Below are 23654 nucleotides of genomic sequence, written 5' to 3'. Positions count from 1 at the left end.
TACTTAGGGTTGCAGAGTCGGACATGACTGAAGCAACTTAGCATGAATGCACCTTTGCTTCTGGACATGAAGCTTCTGCTGCAGGCCTCTTGCTGGGACATGGAAGGGACTGGTGGCGTTATGGGGGGGGGGGGGGGGGGTGTGGCAGCCGGCCCAGCCTCTAAGCGCTCTGCTGAGGCCCCAGCGGGCTGCCTGAGGCCAGCGGCGTCTCCGAGCCTGGCGTGGGCCGGCCCTCAGCAGCCGGCCCTGCAGACCTGACTGTCGGCTCTCCTGTCCCAGGCGTGCAGGAGAAGCTGGGCGTGATGAACAAAGGGGTGGTGTACGCCCTGTGGGCCTACGAGGCCCAGAACAGTGACGAGCTGTCCTTCCGAGAAGGGGACGCGCTCACCATTCTGCGGCGCAAGGACGAGGTCGAGACCGACTGGTGGTGGGCTCGCCTCGGGGACCGGGAGGGCTACGTGCCCAGGAACCTGCTGGGGGTAAGGTGGAGGTGGAGCCCTCCTACTGCCGGGGGTAGGGGGAGGGCCGGCTCAGACCCCACCCCGGGGGCAAGACTGCCTTTCTCCGTGCTTCCTGGGAAACGCCGGGAGCGCGGGCATCTGCTCTGGGGGAGGCCTGTGGGGAGGCTGGAGCCCCTCGATGGGGGCTGCTCCCGCATGAGCTGCTCCCGGGGCCTGAGGCTGCGCCCTCTGCAGTGATGGCCCCTCAGGCCCTGGGCCTCCCTCTGCCCTCTGCCCCCCTCTGCCCTCTGCCCCACGCCCAGTGGGCTGGCAGCTGCTGTCGCCCTGCAGTCGCTGGACACCTGCCAGGCACCTTTGGGGGCCTTACAGACAGTACCGGTATCTTAGGCGGTACCGAGTGCCCTGAGAGAAAAAGGCACGGGGCCTCTGGGCGTTAGGGGGGTGTCTCCAGAGGAGGGCGGCCTCTGAGCATCAGCCTGGCCTTGGCACAGGGCCCCTGCCCAGCGGTAGGTCCCCTCGTCCTAAGCCCTGTCCATTGCCTCCCAGTTGTATCCGCGGATCAAACCCCGACAGCGGACGCTGGCCTGAGCGCCCCCTGCAGCACCGCACAGGTTCGCCGGCGGCGGGGAGCGGCTCGGGCTGACTCGGCCATCTCCCGGAAGTGGACGCTGGACGCAGCTTCAGGGGCTCCCGCAGCAGACCGTTTCCGCGGTGTGAGGGCCCCCGGGTGAGGGTCTGCCCTCGGCTCAGAGAGAGGCCTTCACCTCCAAGGAGACTGAATTTTGCTAATTACTGTAAATCCAAATAAATACCCAGCTTTCTAAACCACCACCCTTGTTGCCAATAAGAAGCCCTGTCGTTGAACCCCGATCGGTTGCTGATGAAGACGATGCTCTTATGGACCCAAGGCCCCCGCCCCCGGTATCGCCCCAGCCCCCCCAGAGAGCCTGCCAGCTGTGAGGTGCGCCCCTCGCTGGAGCCCCGCCCTCCCGTCCCCCGGAAGTCAGAAGCCCGGCGCCATCCTCGCGTGCATTTCTTTTCTCACCAAAGGAGCCCTGTGTGGAGGCCTGTCTAGCGGGGGGGGTCTGAGGTGTGGGCTCCTTTCCGGTTCCAGGCCTCGGTCTAGGTCACCAACAGGCCACAGGCACAAGGAACCTTAGGACCAAGTGACACCACCGGGTCAGAAGTTCCAACACGGCGCCGCCTTCCTGCAGCCTCCCGATGCCCCAGCGCCCTTGCCGTTCCCGGCACTGAAGGCCTGGGTGGGGGGCGGGTGGATGGGAGACGCCCGCCAGTGCGTCTCGGGGCAGGGCCCAGACTCCCCGGTCCCTCTGCCCCGGTTCCAGGCTTACAGTGAGGCGCTTCCCCGAGATTTGAACTGTACGTACAGGCTTTTATATACCAAAAGTATTTTTTGACTAAACCACTCGAAACTATCAGAACCATGTTGGAAATGTTTTTTTTTTCTCATTAAAGTCCAGGCCCTGAGCTTTATTTTCCATGTACGAGTCTCGTGTGTAATTTACGTATGGACATGTGTAGATCCTTGGGGCACCGATTGTACACAGCGTGCTCACAAGAAAGGAGCACCCGCGGGCAGCCTGTGCTGAGGCTGTGTACATGCACGCAATAAACCGCTGTCTCTCACGGGCGGCTTCGAGTCTTGTGTTCTGGAGCCGGAGCTGAGCTGAGCGAGAAGCTCGGGTTATCTGGACACAGAGAGGCAAGGCCTGATCCTTACTTTCAAAATAAGTTTTAATTGTAAGCTTTATATACAAATTGTTATACAGTTATTTTAAAGTGAAATAGTAAGTGAAAAGTACAAAAGGTAAAGCATGCTCCTTCCCCGGTGAAGTATCAAAGGTTTGCTCGTGGCCCTGGGTTAGTGACACGCTGAGCGGGCAGTGTGAGAAGCGCACCAGGTCAAATCAGGCCAGGTGACCACTGCCCGGATCACATCTGTGGAAGAACCAGTGGACCAGAACCAGGGTACCAGAACCTTCTAGTAAACATGGGCACTCGTAAAAACAAGGCAGAGAGCATTAGCAGTAGTGTGGCTCAGCCTCTCCCCCGCAGTTAGGTATGGCCAAGTGACAGGTTCTAAAGCGCGAATGGTCTGGAGCGTTAGCCGATGTGTGCATACTGCGCTAGGCAGGCTCCGAGGGCTCGGCTGCGTCTCCAGCGCTTGCAGGGTCAGTCGTGCCTGTGCGCCTGCGAGCAGGTGCTGCTGCCCCAAGCGGACCGTCCAGCCCGCGTGGGGTTACTGGTCCCGAGACTCGTGGAGGAGCTTGGCCGCCTGCAAGGTGACCAGAAAGGCGTGTGCCTCGCTGAGGCGGAAGGAGGCCCCTCGGCTGGGCGGGGGAGGAGCGTGGAACAGGAGGTACCTTGTGCATGGCCGCCAGCCACGCCGTCGCCTGCCTCCTGCTGCCCTCGGCGTCCTCGCCGGCTGTCAGCGTCAGCTGCGTCAGCCCCTCCGCCCCCGGCGTCGTGTACTGCAGGGTCATGCCTGTGGCCCTCGCGTTGCCTCCTGGGGTGGGAACAAGGTAAGGATGCCCCGAGCGGCCTTGAACACCAGGGTGCCAGCCGCCCCAAAGCAGCGGCCCGGGCGCCCCTCCCTGGCCCTGGTGCTGGCCTCTCAGGGGGCCTGTGTCAGGGCAGCGGCTGCCTGGTGGCCGACCCTGAGCTCACGGGGTGGGCAGGGGCCCGGGTCAAATACTTGCACCCCATGGCTGAGACCCTGCGCCAGGCTACACCTGCCTGTCGTGCTGGCCTCACACCCACCCCACCGCTGGGCGCCAGGGGCAAAGCGGAGGAGCCACGCCACCGCAGGACACGAGCTCCTGGAAGGCTGTCTTTCGGGGACCGCCTGACGCCAGTCCCCGCAGCTCAGAACCCAGCCCGAAGTGCCAGGCCTCCAAGGCTTTCACAAGCCGCGGTCCCAGCTGTGTCAGCCGGCTTACCCCGGCCTGGGCTCTCTGAAGGGGCGCCACCCTCACCCCCACCCCCGCTCTGGGGCAGCCCCCTGCCTTCTGCCCACCACCTGCTCCTGGAAGGGGGCTTTCCTGATTCCTGGGACTGCTGAATTTTGAGAGCCTGTAGCCGGCAGGGCTGAATCGACGTTCAGCCCGACCCTTGACAGAAAGTGGGCGACCCTGCTGTGGACAGCGCGGGCGCGGGGACCCTCCCTGCCCTCCCCCGCCCCCCGCACCTCCGCTCCGGAACGCGGTTCTGGGCACCGACGGACGGGTTCCAGGCAACCGGGCAGAGCAGGGCTCCCTGCGCTCCCGGAGCCGCCACAAGGGGGCGCGGCGCCAGCAGCCCCGGGCCCGCCCCCCGGGGAAGCCCGCCCCCCAAGCGGCCGCACGGAGCTCGCAAGCCGCACCGGCTCCCCGTTGCTCCGCAGGCCGGGGCCGGCGGACACTGGCCGCCGAGCAGGGCTCCCCCTCAGGAGAGGACGGCCGAGCCCAGCGGACAGACGGCTTCACGGTCTGGCCGCCTCGGGCCCGAGTGTGTCACGGGGAGCCCCCCTCCCCGCCCCGCAGACACGCTGACCTTCGGCGGCGGGCCGGCTGGTGTGAGAGAGGCTGTCTACGTCAGGCAGGCAGGCAGAAGAGGACAGCAAGGCCGGTCAGAAACCAGAGAGGGCTCGGGTCAGCCTCCGCGCTCGGACCCGAGGCCCAGGAGTGGCGTTCAGGGCAGAGGGCCGGGCCGAGCTCCCCGAGGAGGCCCGTCTCCGCAGACCCTGGGGGGCGGCGGCGATGGGGGCCCCACTGCAGGCCCTGGGGAACCAGGTGATGCCAGCCGCGAGGGACGGGACGCAAGAGCGCGGAGCGCACGTCCAGGGAACCTCCTCTCCGCCTCACACGCCCGCGAGCGGAGCCCCGGAGCCCCCGGGCCCGCGGCGCCTACCTCCGGGAGGGAGGCCCTCCGTGAGCATCTGCACGGCAGCGATGCGCGCCACCTCCACCTCGCGGTGATCGTCCCCGTCCCCGTCCAGAAGCAGGAACCTGCAACAGACAGAGGCGTCCGTGCCACGGCCCTCCGAGGCTCCGGGCGCCCAGTGCCAGGCGGAAGCGCCCGCCCTCACCTCTGGCTGCTGGAAAGACGGCAGACCATCGTGCCCGGCTTCTCGGAGTTACCGAAAGTCACGAGGAAGGTGGCGCCTGCGGAGGGGACCAGACGTGAGCACGCGGCAGCTCCCCGCGCCACCCCCTCCAGGCCAGGGACACGCGCAGAGGACAGAAGGGAGCGAGGCGGCGGCGGGAAGGGTGTGACGGGGTCGGGGTGCAATGCCGGAGGCCAGAAGCGCCGCCTGGGGCTCCCCCGGGCCCGGATCGCAGGGCGCAGACCCGCCCCCAGGGAACCCCCGGGCAGCCCGGCCCGCTGCTGCCAGGAGGGCCTGCGGGCCGGGGGTCGGGGAGAGGGCTGCCAGGTCCTGGGGGCTCCGCCCGCCCGGAGCCCCGGGGCGGCTGGGACCACACCCGGCGGAGTCCCACCCACCGACCCCGCCCGCCCGGCGCTCACCGCTCAGCAGCAGCTTGAGCTGCCGGTCGTAGAAGTCGGCCTCGCGCCGCGACACCGGCGCGCACCCGGCGCACTGCCGCACCGGGTCCACGAAGCACATGCGCCGCAGCGCCACCTTCTGGCCGCAGCACTTGTCGCAGAAGCACTTCCCGCACCGGCGGCAGTGGTGCTGGGGACGCGGGCACGGGCGTGAGCACCCCGCAGACAGACCGCGGGCACCAGCGGCCGCCGCCACGCCTCGAGGGGCCCCGCCCCCACACCGCACCGGGGCCGCCCTCCTGCCCCGCCCAGCTCACCTTCCTGGTGAGAAAGTCAAACTTGGTGTCACACTGCATGCATCTCGGGCACTAGGAGACAAGGGGACAGGGGTCAGGCCGCGCGGCCCGGCCGGCCGCCGGCACCCAGGGCCGGCCAGGAGACGCCGCAGCGGCGCGGCGGCCAGCCGGCGGAGGTGGTGCCAGGCCCAGCCGCCCAGGGCTCGGGAGGGGAGCCTAGGGACAGTGCTCCCGGGACCGGCCAGGGCCCAGCCTGGAGACGGCCACGTCGTCACCCAGCCACAACCACAGGAGCGCCCAGACGTGTCGCCTGGCAGTGGGGACGGGCTGCCCCCACGTGGCAAGGCCCGGCCTCTGCAGTGGGAAAGCGGCTCACTCCAAAGATGGGGGACGGGAAATGCCGCCACCGGGCAGGCGGCCAGGCGCCCTGACTGTGTGACCCTCGCCTAACCCGCCCCCAGTCGGTCCTGGCCAGCAGGACCAACCCCGCCGTCCTCTGCCGGCTTCACTCGGGGCAGCCAGAACCCAGGCGGGCTCCGCTCCTGCTCCCAAGACAGGGCTTGACCTTGACACCCCCACCCCTCCCCCCAGACCCAACTCAGGGCCGCCGGCCCACCATTCCCGGTCGGCCTTCTCCAGGAGTGGGTGGTGGGCAAGGCCAGTCTGCAGATGCCCCCTGCCACAGGCTGCCATGGCCCTGCGCTGAGCGGCCGGCTAAGCTTTACGTGATCCCGTGACTGATGTTTTCTTTTCTCGGGCACGAGCTGGCGAATCCCGCTGCTGCCCCCACCAGCCCCGCCACTGCCTCTCCCCGTCACTTCTGGAACCTTCTGTGTTTGGCACTCAGGCCTCCACCTGGGGCAGGGCCTCTGTGTGCCACACTCTCCCATGACCTCACACATCCGCCCGCCGCAGAGTCCGCGGGATGAGGGTGCAGTCGTGGAGGCTGACCCTGCTCCCCCCTTGCCAGGAGGCTCATGTCTGAGCAACTGAGAGAGCAAGTTCTAAACTAAGACCACAGCAGAAGGTAAAATACAATCCCTGAAAAATATTAGTGCGCTAGACATTTTGTATTAATCTAAATAAACCAATGAGGTTATTCAGAAAACAGATTTTTAAACAAGGTAATTTTCCTATGGATTATATAAGAGGAAAGAAGCTTTTAAAATTATGAAGAGAATGATTTGACATGAAAATAAAATTAAATAAATTAAGAGTAGCGGATGAAGACATGAGTCAAGAATTCATACCTGGTCTGAGACCAGCTACACCGAAAGGAGACGCCAGCCCAGGCTGGGGCCCAGCCCTGCGCCCTCAGCGGCTGACTGGACCCAGAGGAGAGGCCCCGGGGTGGGGGGCCGCCATCCGAGGAGACGGTCCGAAAACCAGGGACCAGCAGCCTGCCCCCTGTCCCCCCATGAGGCCAAAGGCCCTGGAGTCACCTGCCCCTGAGGCCACGCACCAGGCCTGTCCCCACAGCGCCCCCAGGGCGGGCGGGGGCTGCAGTCTCACAGGGGAGAAGCTCGGTGAGCCGAGACACACACTTGTGCACACACAGACACACAGGCAAGCGGCCACTGCCGGATCCTCCCTGGGCTGCGCCCCCCCAGGTCAACATCGAGCCGCCAGCCACCTTCAGGGCCCCCGCGCTGCCCCCCAGGACTCTTACCCCACAGACGGGGGAGGGAGCCGGTGGTAAGGGGCAGGGGTCTCCACAGATCCCCCTGAGAGGACGGGGTGGGGGGCCAGGGGTCAGAGCCGGGCAGCCCCGACCCGTCCCCTCGCTGCTCCAGGAAGCCAGCAGCTGACTGGCGCCCACCCTGCTGATGCAGGAGACTTCGACAACGCGGGGGTAAGTGAGGCGACAAGGAAGATACAGGAAGAAACCAGAAAGGGCCACAGGAAGCCAGGCCGGAACAGAGGAGGCCTTCAGGGACTGTGGGCCACCGCTCGGCAGCCCAGCGCAGAGGCCCTGGAGGACTGCTCGGAGACGGCAGTCTCTGCCGACCAGCTGCCCCGGGAGCCCTGGGGGTGCTCAGGGGGCCCCTTCAAAGCGCAATAAAGACAGAGACTGGAGAGGGTAAAGGAAAGCTTCGAGAGAAGCGACTGGAAAGGATGGAGCCTTAGGACGGCGGCCCTCTGAGGCTGGAGCGACAGGACCGCCGCCCACACTGTCCTCCCAGATGCCAGGCTCCCACGGGAGAGCTTCTCAGGCTCCTCAAGAAGAAGTAAATCATATAGGTAAGTTTCAAAGTTACGTGTATTTAAGCATCTTTGTTGAAAAGCAACCATTTTTAAAGAGTAAAAAAACTCCGACAAATATAAAGTAAACCCATGTCAAAGATTTAACTCAATTAACTGAGGCAAGCAATGAAATATTAAAAAAACAAGCTCACAGGGAAATCTGAGGCGCAGACCCACAGCAGCCCCAGGGACGAGGTGGATCTGACAGCACGGTTCACGGGGCGGGGGCTGAGGAGAGGGGGCCAGGCCGCCTCCCAGGACGGCCGCCTCTCCTGCAGGGCCCCGGAGGCCGAGGGCAGCTCCTGAGTGAGCGGGCAGGCCTGCAGGGCCTCGCCCCCCACCACGAGGGACCCACCCGGGATCCCGGAGGCCAGAGACGGGGACCCCTCGGGCAGTGATCTCAGAAAGCGTCCTGCAAAGAGCCCCCTCCTCACGTGCCCTGGAGGAGACGCACAGACAGCCCGGCCACCCTCCACAAGCCGGACAGGGGCCACAGGCGGGACCCACGGGCCTGCTTGTCCCCTCACCGACCGAAACGACATGCGCACGAACCTCACTTGATGCAACGTTCATTCATCCCTCCCTCCTTCAGGCCCTTGAACTCTGACCCACCTCTTAGCCTGAGACAGTCCAGGGGTGATGCGCCCGACCCACGGTCAGATCACACCAGCCGCCCCCGCCTGCCCCTCCCACCCTGCTCCCCAAAGCCTGGGCTGTGCCCCCATGGAGAAGCCCCCTGCCATCTGCCCCTGGACAGCTTGCAGATCCCTTGGTCGGAACCACCCCACAATGGCCCTCCGAAACACAATCTCTCCCCACCCAAGTCCACCTTCGCTTCTTGTTTGACACACCTGTGTCCCCCGTTCGCCTCTGCAGACGTCAAGACTACTACTATCTGCTCAAACCACCGCACAACTGCACTCGTCTCACATGCTAGCAAAGCAACACTCAGAATCCTCCAAGCCAGGCTTCAACAGTACATGAATGTGAACTTCTAGATGTTCAAGATGGATTTAGAAAAGGCAGAGGAACCAGGGATCAAATTGCCAACATCCACTGGATCATTGAAAAAGCAAGAGATCCAGAAAAACATATTTCTGCTTTACTGACTATGCCAAAGCCTTTGATTGTGTGGATCACAACAAACTGTGGAAAATTCTGAAAGAGACGGGAAGGCCAGACCACCTGACCTGCCTCCTGAGAAATCTGTATGCAGGTCAAGAAGCAACAGTTAGAACCGGCACAGAACAATGGACTGGTTCCAAATTGGGAAAAGAGTACATCAAGGCTGTATATTGTCACCCTGCTCATTTAACTTACAGGCAGAGTACATCATGCGAAATGCCAGGTTGGATGAAGCATAAGCTGGAATCCAGATTGCCAGGAGAAATATCAATAACCTCAGATATGCAGATGACACCATCCTTATGGCAGAAAGCGAAGAGAAACTAAAGAGCCTCTTGATGAAAGTGAGAGAGGAGAGTGAAAAGGTTGGCTTAAAGCTCAACATTCAGAAAACGAAGATCATGGCATCCGGTCCCATCACTTCATGGGAAATAGATGGGGAAACAGTGGAAACAGTGACAGACTTTATTTTTGGGGGCTCCAAAATCACTGCAGATGGTGACTGCAGCCATGAAATTAAACGACGCTTACTCCTTGGAAGGAAAGTTATGACCAACCTAGATAGCATATTCAAAAGCAGAGACATTACTTTGCCAACAAAGGTTCATTTGGTCAAGGCTATGGCTTTTCCTGTGGTCATGTATGGATATGAGAGTTGGACTGTGAAGAGAGCTGAGCGCCGAAGAACTGATGCTTTTGAACTGTGGTGTTGGAGAAGACTCTTGAGAGTCCCTTGGACTGCAAGGAGATCCAACCAGTCCATCCTAAAGGAGATCAGTACTGAATATTCATTGGAAGGACTGATGCTGAAGCTGAAACTCCAATACTGTGGCCGCCTGATGCGAAGAGCTGACTCATTTGGAAAGACCCTGATGCTGGGAAAGATTGAAGGCAGGAGGAGAACGGGACGACAGAGGATGAGATGGTTGGATGGCATCACCAATTCAGTGGACATGAGTTTGAGCAATCTCTGGGAGTTGGTGATGGACAGGGAGGCCTGGCGTGCTGCAGTCCATGGGGTCACAAAGAGTTGGACACGAATGAGAGACTGAACTGACATCGAAACAACAGCACAGAGCCACTGTCGCCGCTGTTACACCCAGCACCCAGGACGGCAGGAAAGGGCATGTGTGCATGGGTCAGAGCAGTCTCCGACGGCTGCACACCCACTCTCCTTGCTGGGGGACACGCGGATACAGTCACAGGAGGCCCGAGCTAGGCCCAGGCCTCCTCCCGCTCCCCCCATGTCCCAGCACTGCCCCCCCCCAACCTCGCAAGTCCGTTATTTCTGGGGGCAGGAACCCCTCTGAGAAGCCAAGAGTCACAGATAACGCACACCCCCAGGTTCTCCAGCATCTATAAGGGGAGGCCCCGTGGGCCCAAAGTACCAAGGCGCCACAGGGCCGAGCACCAAGTCAACAGTCAACAGACCCCAAGGAATGATGGGTCTGTCCCTCCACACACAACCGGACTCTCGTCCCCGCGTGGCCGAGTGGCGGCGGGTGAAGCGGGACAGCATGTCCCCCCACGCTCTCCCTACATCCTCCCCCGCCTGTTCCAAACCACAAACACACCAGGATCGTGGCCCGGGAAGCACAGGGTGGGCTGAGCGCTGCTGAGCCGGGAGGGCAGCAGGGGAACCCCCACCTCCCCCGAGCTGCCTCAGATCAGATCGAAGCCAGCCTCCATCAGACTCTCCCAGCCGGAGCTGCCCCGCCCCAGCCAGCTCTCCTCCAGAACACTCCCCTCGGTCACTGCAGACAGGGCCCCTGCCCAGTACATGTCAACACGCACTTCCTCAAACTCGGGTCACTGCCCCTGGGAGGCCTCCTCCCCTCCTCAGAGCTCCCTCCGCCTTCTTTGGCTGCTGAGACGGCAAACGGGTGTGTTTCTGGAGAGCACGAGAAACTTCCACTGGGGAGGGCGCGCCGAGGGGGACAGCACCTCTGCCTGACTCCTCCACTTTTTCCGGGAGCCCGCAGACCCCAGGCTAGGCCCCCACGCCCCACTGCTCAGAGAGGACACCCGAGGCAGCGAGGGGGTCATCTCAGGAAAGAACAAAGGGCCCCGAAGACGGACAGTGGGGCCCCAGAGCGAACTCAAGAGCCAAAGTGCAGGGCGGCCAGGCGGCTCCCACTCACACACCGTCCTTGCTGTGAGCATTTCACGGGGATCAGTCAGGGAAGAAATGTCTAAAATGGCCCTCGGGGACAGCACCAGAAAAGGCTGACTCGCTGGCCCGGGCTGAGTGGGTGGAGATGCTGTGGGCCCCGGGACTGGCCCGTCCTGGCTCCGCCCCCCACGGTGGAGACGATCAATCCGGCCGGACCCCGGCCCCTTCACCTGCCGCCTCCCAGGCCAGGCGGTGCTGCTGTGACTTCCCTCTGAGCCGTAATGACACCCGCCAGGCTCCCTCACCGATTCAGTTAAACGAGCTCCCGGACACGCGCTGGCTTAGAGAATGAGGGCTGTCATGGTACCCTTTTCTTTCTTTAACCACCTTTCAACGGCACTAACCAAGGGGACCGCGTGAGGAAAAGCACATTCCGCGAGTTCAGAGCCTACAAGCACGCGGAGGACAAACGCAGAAAGGGAAGAGCGCAACTGGGGCGACGAGAAGCCCAAGAGGGGACGACCCGGCCCAGGGACCCCCGCGGCCCAGGGACCCCCGCGGCCCTCGCCCAACGCCCTGCCCTCTTGGAGCACCGCGGGCTGGGCTCGGTGACCAGGGGGCGGAGGGAATGAACCCTCCCCCCGTCCTCCCAGCGGGCCAACCGGCCCTCCCTAGCTTCTGAGCTCTCCCGTGCCTGGAAAACACCCGATCGCATTCCTCCCGTACCTCCCCACCCTTCCCTGCGGAAAACCTGCCACCGCGATTCCCGGGGCAGGGAGGAAAAGCGGTCAGCTAGAACACGAGGGGCTGTAACTTAAAGCTTGTTTCCAAAGCGTGGTCTTTTCCCGTCTCTTAGACGCTCGAGATTGACAGGAACGCACCCGGCTTCTCCGCCAGCCTTCGCACAGCTTAAGGGATCCGGTCCAAACTCCTGAGCGCAGCACACAAGGGCACAGAGGTGCCGCCCGCCTCTCCGGGAGCAGGTGCGACTCCCCAGGCAGGACGCCCTGCAGACGCCCCGCCTGGCGACGCCCGCTCGCACCCAGCACCCCCCAGCACCGCAGGCCACGGCGAGGGCCCTGCCCGAGCGCCGATCGCAGAGAAACGCTGCCCCCGCCCCCCGCCCGGTCCCCGCGCGGGGAGAGGGTGGCAACTGTCAGAAAAGTTCCAGCCCAGCAGCTCGACCGCGGGAGGCGGCCGGTCCACAGACGACGGTGCAGGGGTCAGGGCCCGGCGGAATCACAGAGGGATGTCGGGGTGGGGGGGCCGCGCACCCGCGAAAAGGGCCAGGCGGAGCGCCCGGGCGGGGGTGGAGCCGGGAGTCCGTCAGGGCGGTCCGCCGGGGCCGGGGGCGCGGGGAGCCGAGGGCGGGGCGCACTGCGCGGGCCCGGGGAGTCGGCGCGGACTCCAGGAGGGCCGGGGGAGCGGCCGGGGTCCCGGGGCTGGCGGGCGGCCGCGACCTACCTCCTTGTCCGGGACCCACGGCGGCTCCTCCAGGCCGAAGGGGCTGCCGTAGGCGCGGTGCTCAGGCACCATGCGCAGGCCGCTGGGAGAGCGCACCAGCTTCTTGGCGTCGCGGCGCGCGGCCACCTCGGAGGACATGACGCCGCCGGAGCGCTCGCCCGCGGCCCGCCGCCCGCGGCCCGCAGCCCGGCCCGAGCCCCTCGGGGGCCCCGCCCCGCCCCGCCAGCGTGGCTGACAGCGCCCGCGTCCAGTCGCCAAGCCAGGCTCAGAGCACGGACCAATCGGTGCCCGGGATCCGCCCCGCCGCCGCGTGCTCCAATCGGCGCAAGGGCACCTCCTCCGCTCCTGCGGCCGGCCACCAATGGTCAGCGAGAACCCTCCCAAGCACGCCCCGCCCCCTCGGGGCGACTGAGACTTCGGGTTGGCCAGTCAGTCGGCGACGTGGGCTCCTCTTCTCTTCTGATTGGCGCATCCGGCTCGGGGCGCCCTGCGCTCATTGGAGGAGGAGGCAGCAAGGGGGTGGGGCGGCGCGAAGGAGCTCGCGGAGCGCGGGCGAGGTGAGGACGCGGGGTGGCCACTGCGGTCCCGGAGTTGCCGGAGGCCGGGGTGGCCTTGGACACAGAGACCGCTGGGGCGCGGGCAGGGCCCGGCTGGGCGCCCGCGCGGCCCTGCTGCTGGGATTCGCGGCGGGGGCCGGCTGGCGCCTACCCAGTGCCCCGATCGGCGGTGCGCAGCCGCGGACGGGCAGGAGGGACCGCGGAGCCCGGGCCCCCGCGGGTCCCGGGCCCCCGCGGGTCCCGGGCCCCCGCGGGTCCCGGGCCCCCGCGGGTCCCGGGCCCCCGCGGGTCCCGGGCCCCCGCGGGTCCCGGGCGGTGGGAGGGGGCCGGGCGGATGCCGAGCAGGGCTGGGACGGAGGGCCTCGGTCCCGGGGCGGTGAGCCCGCGCAGCTGCAGGGCCTGCTCAGGCTGTGCGTCCGCGCCGGGGCCGCGGGGTGGGGCGCGGAGGGTGGGGTCGGGCTCCGAGTGTGCCGGGTGGGAAGCGCAGGTGTGCGTGGGTGGCAGGGTGCGGCTGCAGCGTCCCTGGTCTGTCAGGACGGCCCGAGCGGGGGCCTGCTGGACATGCAGGCCCGGGGGACTGGGGAATGAGCGAGTGCGCTAAGCCGCAGGGGCTGAAAAGAGGAGAGGTTCCCAGATGAGCAAGAGGGCCCTGCGAAGGGAGCGGGAGCAGAAGTCCAGGCTGGCCGGCTCTAGAGAGACAACAGTGCTGGCCTAGGCAGGGGAGGGCCTGTGTGGCCGCCCATGGGGTCCGGTGAAAGCTCCCTCCAGCAGCCCTGGGATGAAGGCGTGCTCATTGGCGCCCTTTCTGGGAGGGGAGCAGGAAAAGAAAAGGAACGTCTTGAGAGGGAGCTGGACACCCTCAGGCAGGTTAGCCTCTGGATTACCGAGTTCTGCGGTCCAAACAGTTTCCTTTGGAGTTGTTAACAGATGGGCAGTGCAAACGCAGGGTCAGGGGCTTAGAGCCCAGGCCTGGACCTGCACCCCAGGCCACCCACTTGCTGGCTGTGTGACCTGAAGCTTGTTGCTTAACCACTCTGTGCTTCCGTTTTCTTGCCAGCAATACAGCGGTTGTAATACTTCTGGTGTGACGTTCATACCTGTCACACACTTGGACTGTTTGGTAAATGTCAGCCCTCAACCTTTGATGATTTTAGAGCAACAGCCTGGAGCTGTGTGTATTGATCCTTTGCCTGAATTCAGAGAAAGAATAAGTTTCAGTTTGTGAGAATTTGGCCAGCTGCCTCCCCCAGGGCTCCTCCCACCCAACCCAACCCCGTCTGGTACTGGGTGGAGTGGGAGAGGCGCTTAGTGCATCAGTTCAGAAAGATCTTCCCTCCTTCTCCCATTGAGTTCTTAGTGTGAATCAGTTAAAGACGCCAGGAACCTGACTGTTGTCCCCAGAGTGGGGGTGGGCCCATCCCAGCCTGTTAGGCGGCACAGAAGTCCTCAGGCCACCTGAGAGCCCCAGAGGCACTCGAGAGTGGTTCCAGCTGCGGAGGAGTCTCGTGTTTGGCCCAGGGGTTCACATGCCTTCACGCTCGCTCAGCAGCAGCACCTGCTGTTAATTGTTCCCTGAGACCCATGCACGCAGCGCTCCCGGGGGCTGCCCAGGCCTGCCCGTGCCCACGCTGGGTGTTGCGGGGCACACACGTGTCCCTGGCGGCTCCGCCCGGGGCCCTCGGTGGGGCTCCTGGGCCCGTGTCAGGTAACACCAGGCGCTCTGTCAGCGGGCACTCTGCTTGGGCTCGGAGCCCCGTGGGTGGTCACTGCTGGCTCTCCTGTGTGTCCAGCTGCTCTCGGGATCAGGTTTTACATCCAGGCACTTCCCGGCCGAGTCCCTGCACAGGCTTCCCTCCCACGGTCATTCAGAATCTGGACCTCCTGCTCCCAGAACTGCCTCTAAGGGCCCGGGGCCACCCCAAGACAGCTGATGGGTGCTGGGTAGCCAGGCCCTCGCCCCTGACCAGACTGGATGAGGGGGCGGGTGACCTGTCTCTCGAAGCTTCGGGGAAACCCCATAGCGTGAGGGCCGGCAGTGTCCGTGCGGAAGGCCAAATCCACGCCGTGCTGCGCCCCTCGGCGTCGGGAGCCCCCGGGGGGCCCTTCCTGCTGCTGCTGTTGGCCGCTGGGCACGGCCTCAGCCGAGTGGCCACAGCCTGGCACGGCCGCCCTGCTGCCACCCCGCCCACCATGCAGCCCTGGGCCGGGGGCCAGGGCAAGCTGCAGGCCAGGTGGGCAAGGTGTCCGCTGTCCTTTGTGGGAGCGGCTCAGTGGTCACGGCGGTTCTGACCTCCCGGGCGCCCGCAGGATCCACCACTCGCCTTCCCCCGCTCTCTCCAGATCCCCACGGAGACGCACTCGGGGGGGAGCGTACGCCAGGGAGTGAAGCGTGGGCCCAGCACCCGCGCCCCAGAAAGGTGGGTCAGGGGGGCCAGGGCTGGGACACAAGCCCGCTTCTCACCTTCCCAAAGCGGATGAAGCAGGGTGACCTTCGGGGGGGGTGGTGCTCGGGGGTTCCTGAAACGCACGCCAGGGTGGGCTGAGCCCAGGCTTCTGAGTTCCTGGCGAGAAGAACCTGGGGCTGATCTCAGCACTGTCCCTGGGACGGGGGCCTCCCGAGCCCCGGGCCCCACAGTTGGCCGCTGCCCCCAGGCTCAGTGGCTCCGCTGCACTCGCCTCCTGGGCCGCTCTAGGGGGAGGCCGGCACGTCGGAACTCGTTTCCCAGGGCAGTTGCCTGTCTCTGGTTGTCCCTGCTGAAGAAATGGATTTGGATCGGCTCGACCTGAATCCCAGAATCATCGCTGCAGTTAAGAAAGGTGTGTTTGCCACTGTTTATGTGATGTGATTGTGAGAAAGTGTGCCCGTGCACTTGCACGCACTTTACGGACAGCGGTTTACAGGGTGGCTGTCCGAGCCTTGGGAGCCCTCTGCCTCCTGGCCCCGGACGGCGCCCGAGGCTGGCCTGTGCGGGTGCAGTCTTAGTTTACTTTCGCTGCAGCGGCGCACACGGCGTCTGCAGTGAGACGGGGCTGGCTACCCCTCGTGAGCCTTTCAGCACTGCATTGGCATCTGCGTTGGTTTCGAACGCTGTGCTTCTGCTGGGTCTGACTTTCGGCTCCTCACAGGCCTCCGTTTCGGGGGTGAGAGCTGGTTTCCTTGCGCCCCCTCTCCCCCGACTTGGTCCACCCACCCCCCTCAGTGGGAACGCAGCCTGGGCCAAAACAGTCATCAGACTTGTCACCGGGACATCACAGCTGTCACAGAACCTGGGCTCACAGCCGTTTCCTTTCTTGACCATCTTTGGTTTTCCCCAAAGTTAGTGCTTGCCTCCCTTCTCATGGGCGCATTTCCTGTGCCTTCCAGTCATTCCCACACCTCGCAGGATGTCTGTCAGGCCGGCCCACCCAGTCTGCTGGCGTCTGGGCACATCCATCCTCCACTGCCTGGTGGTCCCCACACCCCCCCATCCCTCATCCCGTCCCCCATCCCCCATCCTGTCCCGGCATGCCCTCCATCTCCGCCCCCCATGGTTGTGCCCTCCGTCTCCACCCCCCATGGTTGCGAGGATGCTGGGGGGTCAGGCACTCAGCACTGGTGGCCGGTGCACAGGGCTGGGCTGCTCCTCACTCCTGAGGCCACGTCTTTCCCTTTGATCCACAGCGAGCAGAGCAGAGCAGGCTGTGTATTTGAGGCTGTTCAGGAAAGCCAGCTTTCGCGCCCCCGTATGCTGTGCTGTCTGTCCCTTGTGTGTGCTCTTCTTTGCCTTTCTCTGGATCGACTGGATGTATTGTTAGCGGGGTTTTTTCCTGCTAGTTTAAAAATAATACACTGATCTAAACTCAGAATTACTCCCTTTCCTCCCAAACACCAGCTCTCGGGCCTCACCCCGTAAAGCCCCCCTGGTGCTGCTCACTTTCCTCTTCACTCCCTGGGCGCAGTGGGCGTTCGTTTGGGTCCCTTCCTGCGGCCCCTCCCTGGCGATGCACACGCAGGCCTGTCTCAGATGTGTCTGGGGGCCACTGCTCCCTGACCTGTCGTCCAGGGGTCCGTACAGCTCCAGGGAGCAGGTGGGCCGACTGCCGCCCGCCAGGCCCCCAGAGCTGAGGGTCACCCACTGTCCCCGCGTCACTGTTGCCACGGGCACCGCGTCTGACTGCGTCCTATGACCGGTTCTGTGATTCCAGCCAAACTCAGATCAGTGAAAGAGGTCCTGCATCTTTCTGGGCCAGATCTGCAGAGACGGACCCACCTCTCCAGCCCTGACGTGCGGCTCCTCCTGAGGGCGGCTGCCTTGCTCCTGCGGGGACACAGCATGTGCACAGGTGCTGGGGCCCCGGCGTGGGGGCCTGGACGGGGTGCCTGCGGGGCTGGGGCCCTGGGCTCACCTGTCTCTGCCCCCTCCGCCCCCAGCGCTGCGCCTGCTCCGGCAGGAGGGGCCGTTCCCCGAGCAGTGCCAGCGCCTGAGCCTGGGCTGCCCCGTGCTGGACGCGCTGCTCCGCGGCGGGCTGCCCCTGGGCGGCATCACCGAGCTGGCCGGACGCAGCTCGGCTGGGAAGACCCAGCTGGCCTTGCAGCTCTGCCTGGCCGTGCAGCTCCCGCGGTGCCACGGAGGCCTGGGGGCTGGTGAGTGCCAGGGGTGGGGGTCCCGACCGGCTGGCCCCAGGGGGCCGTTTCCCACGTTTCCCATCTCTTCACGCCCAGAGGGCCCCCCTGCTGGCTGAGCGCAGAGCCCGGGACCTGCCCACGAGTACGAGCTGGCCTGCAGTGCCTGTAAATGGGCGTCCCCTACAGGGGACTGGCCCATGGCCGCCGTGACCACGTTAAACATGGGTCTGTTGGACGTCTTGCTGAGAAAGCGGCTTCCCCAAATCAGATCCGAAAGCCCTAATTTTGAAAGATGTGGTACCCAGCTCTGGACGTGCACAGGCACCATGCGGGCACCAGGGGCTCGGCCACGTGGGGAGCGCACAGACCACTCCGGGACGACCCGGGGTGCAGGGCGCACGGGCAGCCCTGACCACCAGGGCAGTTCTCCTGGCTCCTCACCCCCCGCCGTCTGAAATTCTGTGGGAGCAGGACCAGGTCACAGCGGGCTGCACGCTCACAGACGGGCGGACTTTGTCGAGCTGTAGCGAGCAGGGGCCTGTCTTCATTGCGGCGCGAGGGCCTCTGGCCGCGGCAGCATCTTGCCACGGAGTGTGGGCTGTGAGCACGCAGCTTTGGGCACACAGCACTTGGGCTCAGCCCTTGTGGCCCAGGGCTTCCTTAGCTGTGGTTCTCAGGCACAGCAGCATCAGCTCAGAGGCTCCAGGGCACAGGGCACGTGGGGTCTTCCAGGACCAGGGCTTGAACCCGTGTCCCCGGCGTGGCTCTGAGCCACTGCATCACCAGGGAAGCCCCTGACTTAGTTACCACCCTTCCATCCGACGGTCACGTGGCTTGTTCACACCTTCTGTTAGCACGTGGCTCCAGGTGGATGCCTAGGAGTGGTGCTGGGTCTCATGGTAGCTCCATGGTTCCAAAGACCCTTCTCAGCAGCCGCTGCGCCGTCTCCCTTCCCAGGAAGGCTGGAGGCGGTCCCCAGCCCCCCCGCATCCAAGCTGGCCCTTGTCCCTCTGACCCAGCGTGGGAGCGTCGTCACTGTGGCCCCAGCCGCGTTCCCCTCGTGAGCAGTGGTGCTGAGCGTCTCGCCACGAGCTGCCGCTCACCCGCGTGTCTGGAGCAATGTCTCTTCCCGTCTTCTGCCCATCTGAACCCTTGGGTGATCTGTCTTTCTGTGACCGAACTGATAAGTGATCTTTGTGTCATGTGGACACTAGGCTCTTATCAGATACACAGCTCACAGTACTCTCTGGAAGTTGCTCCTCACTTTCTCGATGGACTTTTGAAGCTGTTCTTCACTTTGATGGTGTCCAGCTTCCCTGGTCTTTCTCGCCTACGCTTTTCGTGTTGTGGGTAAGGACCCACTGCCTGACCCGAGGTCTAAGATTCACGCCTGCATTTTCTCTTAACGGTGCTGTGCTTTGGGCTCTCGTAGCTGACCCACTGTGATTCCATTTTCTTATGTGGTGTGAGGCACGAGTCTGATCTTGTCCTTTTGTACGTGGGCGTCTGTCCATCTGTCCCGCTGCCGTTTCTTAAAAAGACTGCTGTTTCCCACTGGACTATCCTGGGGCCTCTGTGGAGCACCTGTGGCCCCTCGCTCTTTCCAGCTGCGGGACTCGGCCTGGATCTTCCAGAGGGGGTTCAGGCCCCGGCGATGTATCGCCAGCGTTTTGACGACTGGCTTTTCCAGGCACAGCAAAGACAGTTCCCTCCACGTAACCTGGAACTGTGGGAGGAGCCTGACAGTGGGATCTGGGAACCTCTGATCCACGGGGCCTGGGAGGGGCCCCCCGTGTCTGCAGGAAGGGGTGTTTCTGAAAGCGCAGGCCCCTGAGAACACCACCCACTCCCACCTGAGACGGCCAGGGGGCAGACCCCCAGGGTGACATCCTGTTGGCGAGGTGGGAGGCAGGCACCGGCCAGCCCCGCCCTGGGTCAGAGGGAAGGCCCACGGGGCGGCGCAGGAAGGGGGCCGTGTGCTGGCTGCTGACCACGCCACGGCCTCCCAGGGGCGGTGTATGTGTGCACAGAGGACGCCTTCCCCAGCCGCCGTCTGCAGCAGCTCATCGCCCAACAGCAGCGCCTGCGGGCAGACGTCCCGGCGGACGTGATCTCCAAGATCAAGTTCGGCCACCAGATCTTCATCGAGCACGCGGCCGACGTGGTGAGTGTCTGAGGGGAAGCCGGCCGGGCCGTGTACACAAAGCCCAGAACCACGGTCAGGCCCCGTGCCCGCCTGCGGGGGGTCACAGCCTGGGGCCATGGGTCCCACTCAGGCCAGCGTTATTCAGTGCCTGGACTTGGGATGAACTGGCCGTCCTCTGTGTTGCTGCCAGCCTTGGCCCCGAGGAGACACACCACCTCCTGCCCTGAGCAAACCCCCGTGTCCCCACCGGGCAAGTGCCTCCGGCTCCCATTCACCCGGCTGCAGAGATGCCCACTGTCCGCAGAATGGGGCCTGCTGCCCCGGCCGGAGTCGAGTGGGGTTCTACACCTCTGAAGGAGGGGAAGGCCCCCCCGCAGCCCTGGGGCCCCAGCCGGACAAGCCCCCTCAGACTGCTGGCCGCCAGGCTGGGCTGCCAGGACGCCGCCATGTCTGGAAGCCGTGCCTGGAGAGGGGGCGGGCAGTCAGATGGGGCCGTCATCTGCGGCTGAGTAACGAGGCAGAGGGCTCAGAAGGGAGCCGGGCGGTGGAGCGCAGAGCAGCATGCCCCCCCGGGCCCTCCCCTGCTAGAAAAAATGTCAAGTGAAGGGTAAGATGTATAAAGTTTAATTTTTAGAAATTTACAGCAAAGTCCATGTTCACACATAGCCCGGGGCAGTGGCAGAGCAGCGGCCCAGGCCGGGCAGGTCGCGGGCATGCGGGCTGTCCTGGGCCCCGCGGTGTGAGGCGTAGCGGGGGCAGGGCGCTGGGATGGGGTGTCGGTCAGCGCTGTGGGCACTGCCCCAGGCCCTCCAGCCTCGTGACCTTCACGGTGTCACCGGGCCCTTGGGGTGCACACAGCAGCTCAGGCTGGACTCCTCCACGGCCGCCTCACTGCAGAGGGGGCGGAGGGTCAGGGCTGGGGTCAAGGCCCCCACCCACGGGGCTGCGCCTGGCAGTGGCTCAGGCAGAGCCCCTGCCCTGTGCACGCCCGGGCCGACACCCCTGCACAAGCGGCCTCGGGCCCAGGGCCCCTCCGCCTCCCGGGGAACGGGGTCTCCGTGCCCGGCCATTCTGGGGAGTCCCGACCCCGCGCCCCCTGGGTGACAGGACTCACACTCAGGCTGGCGTCTTCCAGGCCACTGCTGCTGCTGTCGTTGTCCACAGAGAGGGGCTCTGCTGGTGGCGCCCTGTGGGTGAAGCACAGAGCGGACCTCACTCGGGGCGGGGACACGGGCACAGCAGCTCCCGGCAGTCCTAGTGGGGCTGGCCCCCGAGGATGGTTGCTCCCGACACAGTGCCAAGGGCCCCACTGCGTGTCCTGGTGCATCGCTGGGCCCAGCCCGGGGGTCTGCACGCCGGACGCAGGATGGTCAGGCCCTGCGCCGTGCCCCCCTGGCTGGGTGTGGCGACAGGTCAGCCTTGGTGATGCCGCTGGGTGCAGGTGGCAGGCAGTGCCTGGCTCGGGGCCACGGACGGCCCCGGGGGGGAGAGGGGCAGGGCAGGGCGGACGGGGGGCTCTGAGCTGGCGCTGATGGGCCTCCCGGCCCTCAGGACACCCTGCTGCAGTGCGTGAGCGAGAAGGTGCCCGTGCTGCTGGCATGGGGCATGGCCCGCCTGGTGGTCATCGACTCCGTGGCAGCCCCCTTCCGCTGCGAGTTCGACGGGGCAGCCCTGGCCCTCAGGGCCCAGCGTCTGCTGGCGCTGGGGGCTGAACTGCGGCGGCTGAGCTGCACCTTCCGGAGCCCCGTGCTGTGCGTCAACCAGGTGGGCCTCCCCAGCCCCCGCGGGGCCGGGCTGGCGGGGCGCCGTCACTGACCGCTCTGCACCCTCCAGGTGACGGAGGCCATAGAGGAGCAGGACTCGGTGGCCGGGCCGCCAGGGTGAGCGATGCCCTGAGGACGGGGGGCTCGGGCGGCGGGAGGTGCTGGTGCCACAGGTGACGCGTGGTGTTCCCCATCCCAGGACGTCCCCAGCCCTGGGGATAACCTGGGCCAACCAGCTGCTCGTGAGGCTGCTAGCCGACCGGCAGCCCCCTGAGGAGGTGCCTCTCGCCCCGCCTGGCCGCACCCTCAGGGTGGTCTTTGCCCCCCACCTGCCACCCTCCTCCTGCTCCTACACGATCACCGCCGAGGGCGTGCGGGGTACGCCTGGGACTGTGTGCAGCTGACCGCGGGGTCCAGGACCCCCCCTTGGGGGTGGGGAGCTGCCCCTGCTGCCGAAGCCGGCTCGGCCCGTCAGCGGAAACCCTCTCTGGGCCCATGAGGACTCGTCTACAAGGGCAGCCAGTCCAGTGTGCTGCAGTGGCTGGGGCCTCGGCCCTGGCCTTGTTGGGGGCAGGGGGTCCACTCCGGCAGGAACTCCTGCCCAGACGCAGCTCCCCCACCACGGCTGGCGCTTCTGCTTGGAACATGGTCCTCTGCTCAGCCGGGCCACAACCATCCGGTTTGGAAGCACGAGGCCCCACATTCACCGAGGACACGCTGGCCCTGTTCCGGAAGGGCTGAGTCATCTTCGCCACGCCTCTGCCCACCTCCGCCAGGCAGCCGGCCCAGCGGCTGCGGATGAACGCACGCCGGGTGAAGGCGCCCACCGCCCCGGGCCCTCCGCAGCACTGGCTCTCTGCTGGGACTCCCTCACCCGACGGCCACCCTCTCACTCCTCTGCTCGCAGGGCCCGACACGGGCCGCCCCTCAGGGTCACAGCTGGGCCACCAGCCCTGGCCATCAGCACTGTTGTGTGTTTTTCTAGGACAGGACGATCCATTTCCAGCTTTCACCATGTTTTCAAAGTAGCCTGTGACCCTAAAAGGCCGAGTGGCTAGTGTTAAATACGAAAAGCTGCTTTCAGGGTTGGAGTTTCACAGAAGAGCCTTTCTGCAAAGTACAGGGACTTTACAACAGGAAATAAAAGTTTTTGTAATTAACTATGAACAGTTCCAAATGATTTCCTAGGCAAGTCACAGCCACAGTGAGAAAAAAGAACGGGAACGGCCGCCCCGGTCGGAATACAGACCGCCCCACGCAGCAGAGGTGCGGACCTGCATGCGCGCACCCACACGCGCCCCGGGGACCACATCCATCCGCCCAGCTGACGGGCGTCCCGGGGAGCCCGCCTGTCCCCAGCCCTCAGCCGCCCACACCCCAGGGACAGCCAGACGGCCCTCGCAGGCCCACGACCCCGAGGGGTGGCCCCACACCACTGTGGGAACCACCCGCATCCCCCGACGTGCTGGCGAGTTAAGGGAAACAGCACGCGCATCTTTGGGTCGGGGATCCCACGGAGGGTGTGTCTGTCTGTCCAGTGACTGCGCTGACTTGAACCTCACCTGGGCTGGCGCTGAGTGCCGCTTTCGTTTCCAGAAACCCCAGGATCACTATATCGCTCAAACACAAGCGCAAATAGAAACCCATCAGAGGCTGGCCCCACACAGACGTAGCAGGCCTTCCCAGGAGCTGAAGCCTGACGCACTGTAAACCCAGTCCTCAGGCTGCCACTCCCTGTGGGGACGCCGCCTGGGGATGCACTATTCCTAGCAGTCTTCTGACCTGACAGACAGGAATACTTTTAAGCTTCAGAAAGTAACCAGCTGAATCCCTGCAGCCCCCAGGGGAGGGGCAGGAGGCTGGAAGGCAGGTCCCCCGACCTTCGCCCTGACACGCGACCTTCGCCCTGACACGCGCCTGCCCTCACATTCCCGTGGACATTCTCAGCTCCTCCACAGCCTGGGGCGAGTCTGACTTGTCAGAAACGATGTAGAAATGGGTGCTGGCCCTCAAGGGTCCCCTCACCCAGAAAGGAGGGCGGGCGGGCGGCCCCCCCGCTGCTCTCTGAGAACTACACGGGGCTTCCCTCAAAGACCAGAACAGGGCACCCCCCCCCCCCCCCCCACTGAACGGGCCGGCTCTCAGCAGCCCGGGCCCGCTCACCCAAACACTGCCTCCATGCGGCCTTGCAGAGGCCACCACACCCTTAGGAAAGGGGCCAGCGGGCTCCACGCTAGGCCAGGGTCACCCCAGAGCCCTGCAGAGGAGGTCTGTCTCCACCAGCTGGGAGCGTTCTGTCCTCAGCCCCATGCTCGCTCTTTCTGAACACCCTTTGTTTTTCCAGAGACCGCGGTCACTAAGGGAACCTGGGTGGGT

General features: G+C 64.8%; 4 protein-coding genes across 8 annotated transcripts in view; 2 read left to right on the top strand and 2 right to left on the bottom strand.

Annotated features, from left to right (window-relative positions):
* PPP1R13B (protein phosphatase 1 regulatory subunit 13B) overlaps positions 1-1962 on the top strand; it is a 73809-nt gene extending 71847 nt beyond the window's left edge. The window contains exons 16-17 of the mRNA XM_052659714.1: positions 280-479; positions 1008-1962. Coding sequence (XP_052515674.1) covers positions 280-479; positions 1008-1049 — 242 coding nt within the window. The 3' untranslated portion in view covers positions 1050-1962. The remainder of the gene's footprint in view (positions 1-279; positions 480-1007) is intronic.
* A 266-nt stretch (positions 1963-2228) lies between these two features.
* Positions 2229-12387, bottom strand: ZFYVE21 (zinc finger FYVE-type containing 21). Of its 2 annotated transcripts, XM_052659762.1 has the most exons (8): positions 12207-12387; positions 5282-5332; positions 4986-5154; positions 4549-4624; positions 4371-4468; positions 4014-4049; positions 2846-2988; positions 2229-2757 (listed from the first exon to the last, which is right to left on the bottom strand). In XM_052659762.1, exons 1-8 carry the CDS (start codon positions 12342-12344, stop codon positions 2722-2724), a joined length of 747 nt encoding a protein of 248 aa, XP_052515722.1. In that variant the 5' UTR covers positions 12345-12387; the 3' UTR covers positions 2229-2721. The 2 variants fall into 2 exon arrangements, with proteins under 2 accessions (XP_052515722.1, XP_052515723.1); XM_052659763.1 differs by lacking the exon at positions 4014-4049.
* A 2130-nt stretch (positions 12388-14517) lies between these two features.
* Positions 14518-22438, top strand: XRCC3 (X-ray repair cross complementing 3). 3 transcript variants are annotated; one of them, XM_052659687.1, is made up of 8 exons: positions 14518-15180; positions 15490-15580; positions 16949-17086; positions 17175-17387; positions 19379-19533; positions 21067-21279; positions 21349-21395; positions 21478-22438. In XM_052659687.1, exons 2-8 carry the CDS (start codon positions 15526-15528, stop codon positions 21680-21682), a joined length of 1026 nt encoding a protein of 341 aa, XP_052515647.1. In that variant the 5' UTR covers positions 14518-15180; positions 15490-15525; the 3' UTR covers positions 21683-22438. The 3 variants fall into 3 exon arrangements, with proteins under 3 accessions (XP_052515647.1, XP_052515648.1, XP_052515646.1); XM_052659686.1 differs by having other exon boundaries at positions 15146-15180; positions 15457-15580; XM_052659688.1 differs by lacking the exon at positions 15490-15580.
* Positions 20124-23654, bottom strand: part of KLC1 (kinesin light chain 1) — a 66004-nt gene continuing 62473 nt past the window's right edge. For both annotated transcript variants that reach the window (XM_052659684.1, XM_052659685.1), the window contains exons 15-16: positions 20630-20702; positions 20124-20406 (exon numbers count right to left, since the gene is read on the bottom strand). In XM_052659684.1, the coding sequence (XP_052515644.1) occupies positions 20404-20406; positions 20630-20702 (76 nt within the window). In that variant the 3' untranslated portion in view covers positions 20124-20403. The remainder of the gene's footprint in view (positions 20407-20629; positions 20703-23654) is intronic.

This window comes from Budorcas taxicolor, chromosome 21, assembly GCF_023091745.1.
Source record: "Budorcas taxicolor isolate Tak-1 chromosome 21, Takin1.1, whole genome shotgun sequence".
Classification (NCBI taxonomy): domain Eukaryota; kingdom Metazoa; phylum Chordata; class Mammalia; order Artiodactyla; family Bovidae; genus Budorcas; species Budorcas taxicolor.
This window is presented reverse-complemented; position numbering and strand designations above follow the sequence as displayed.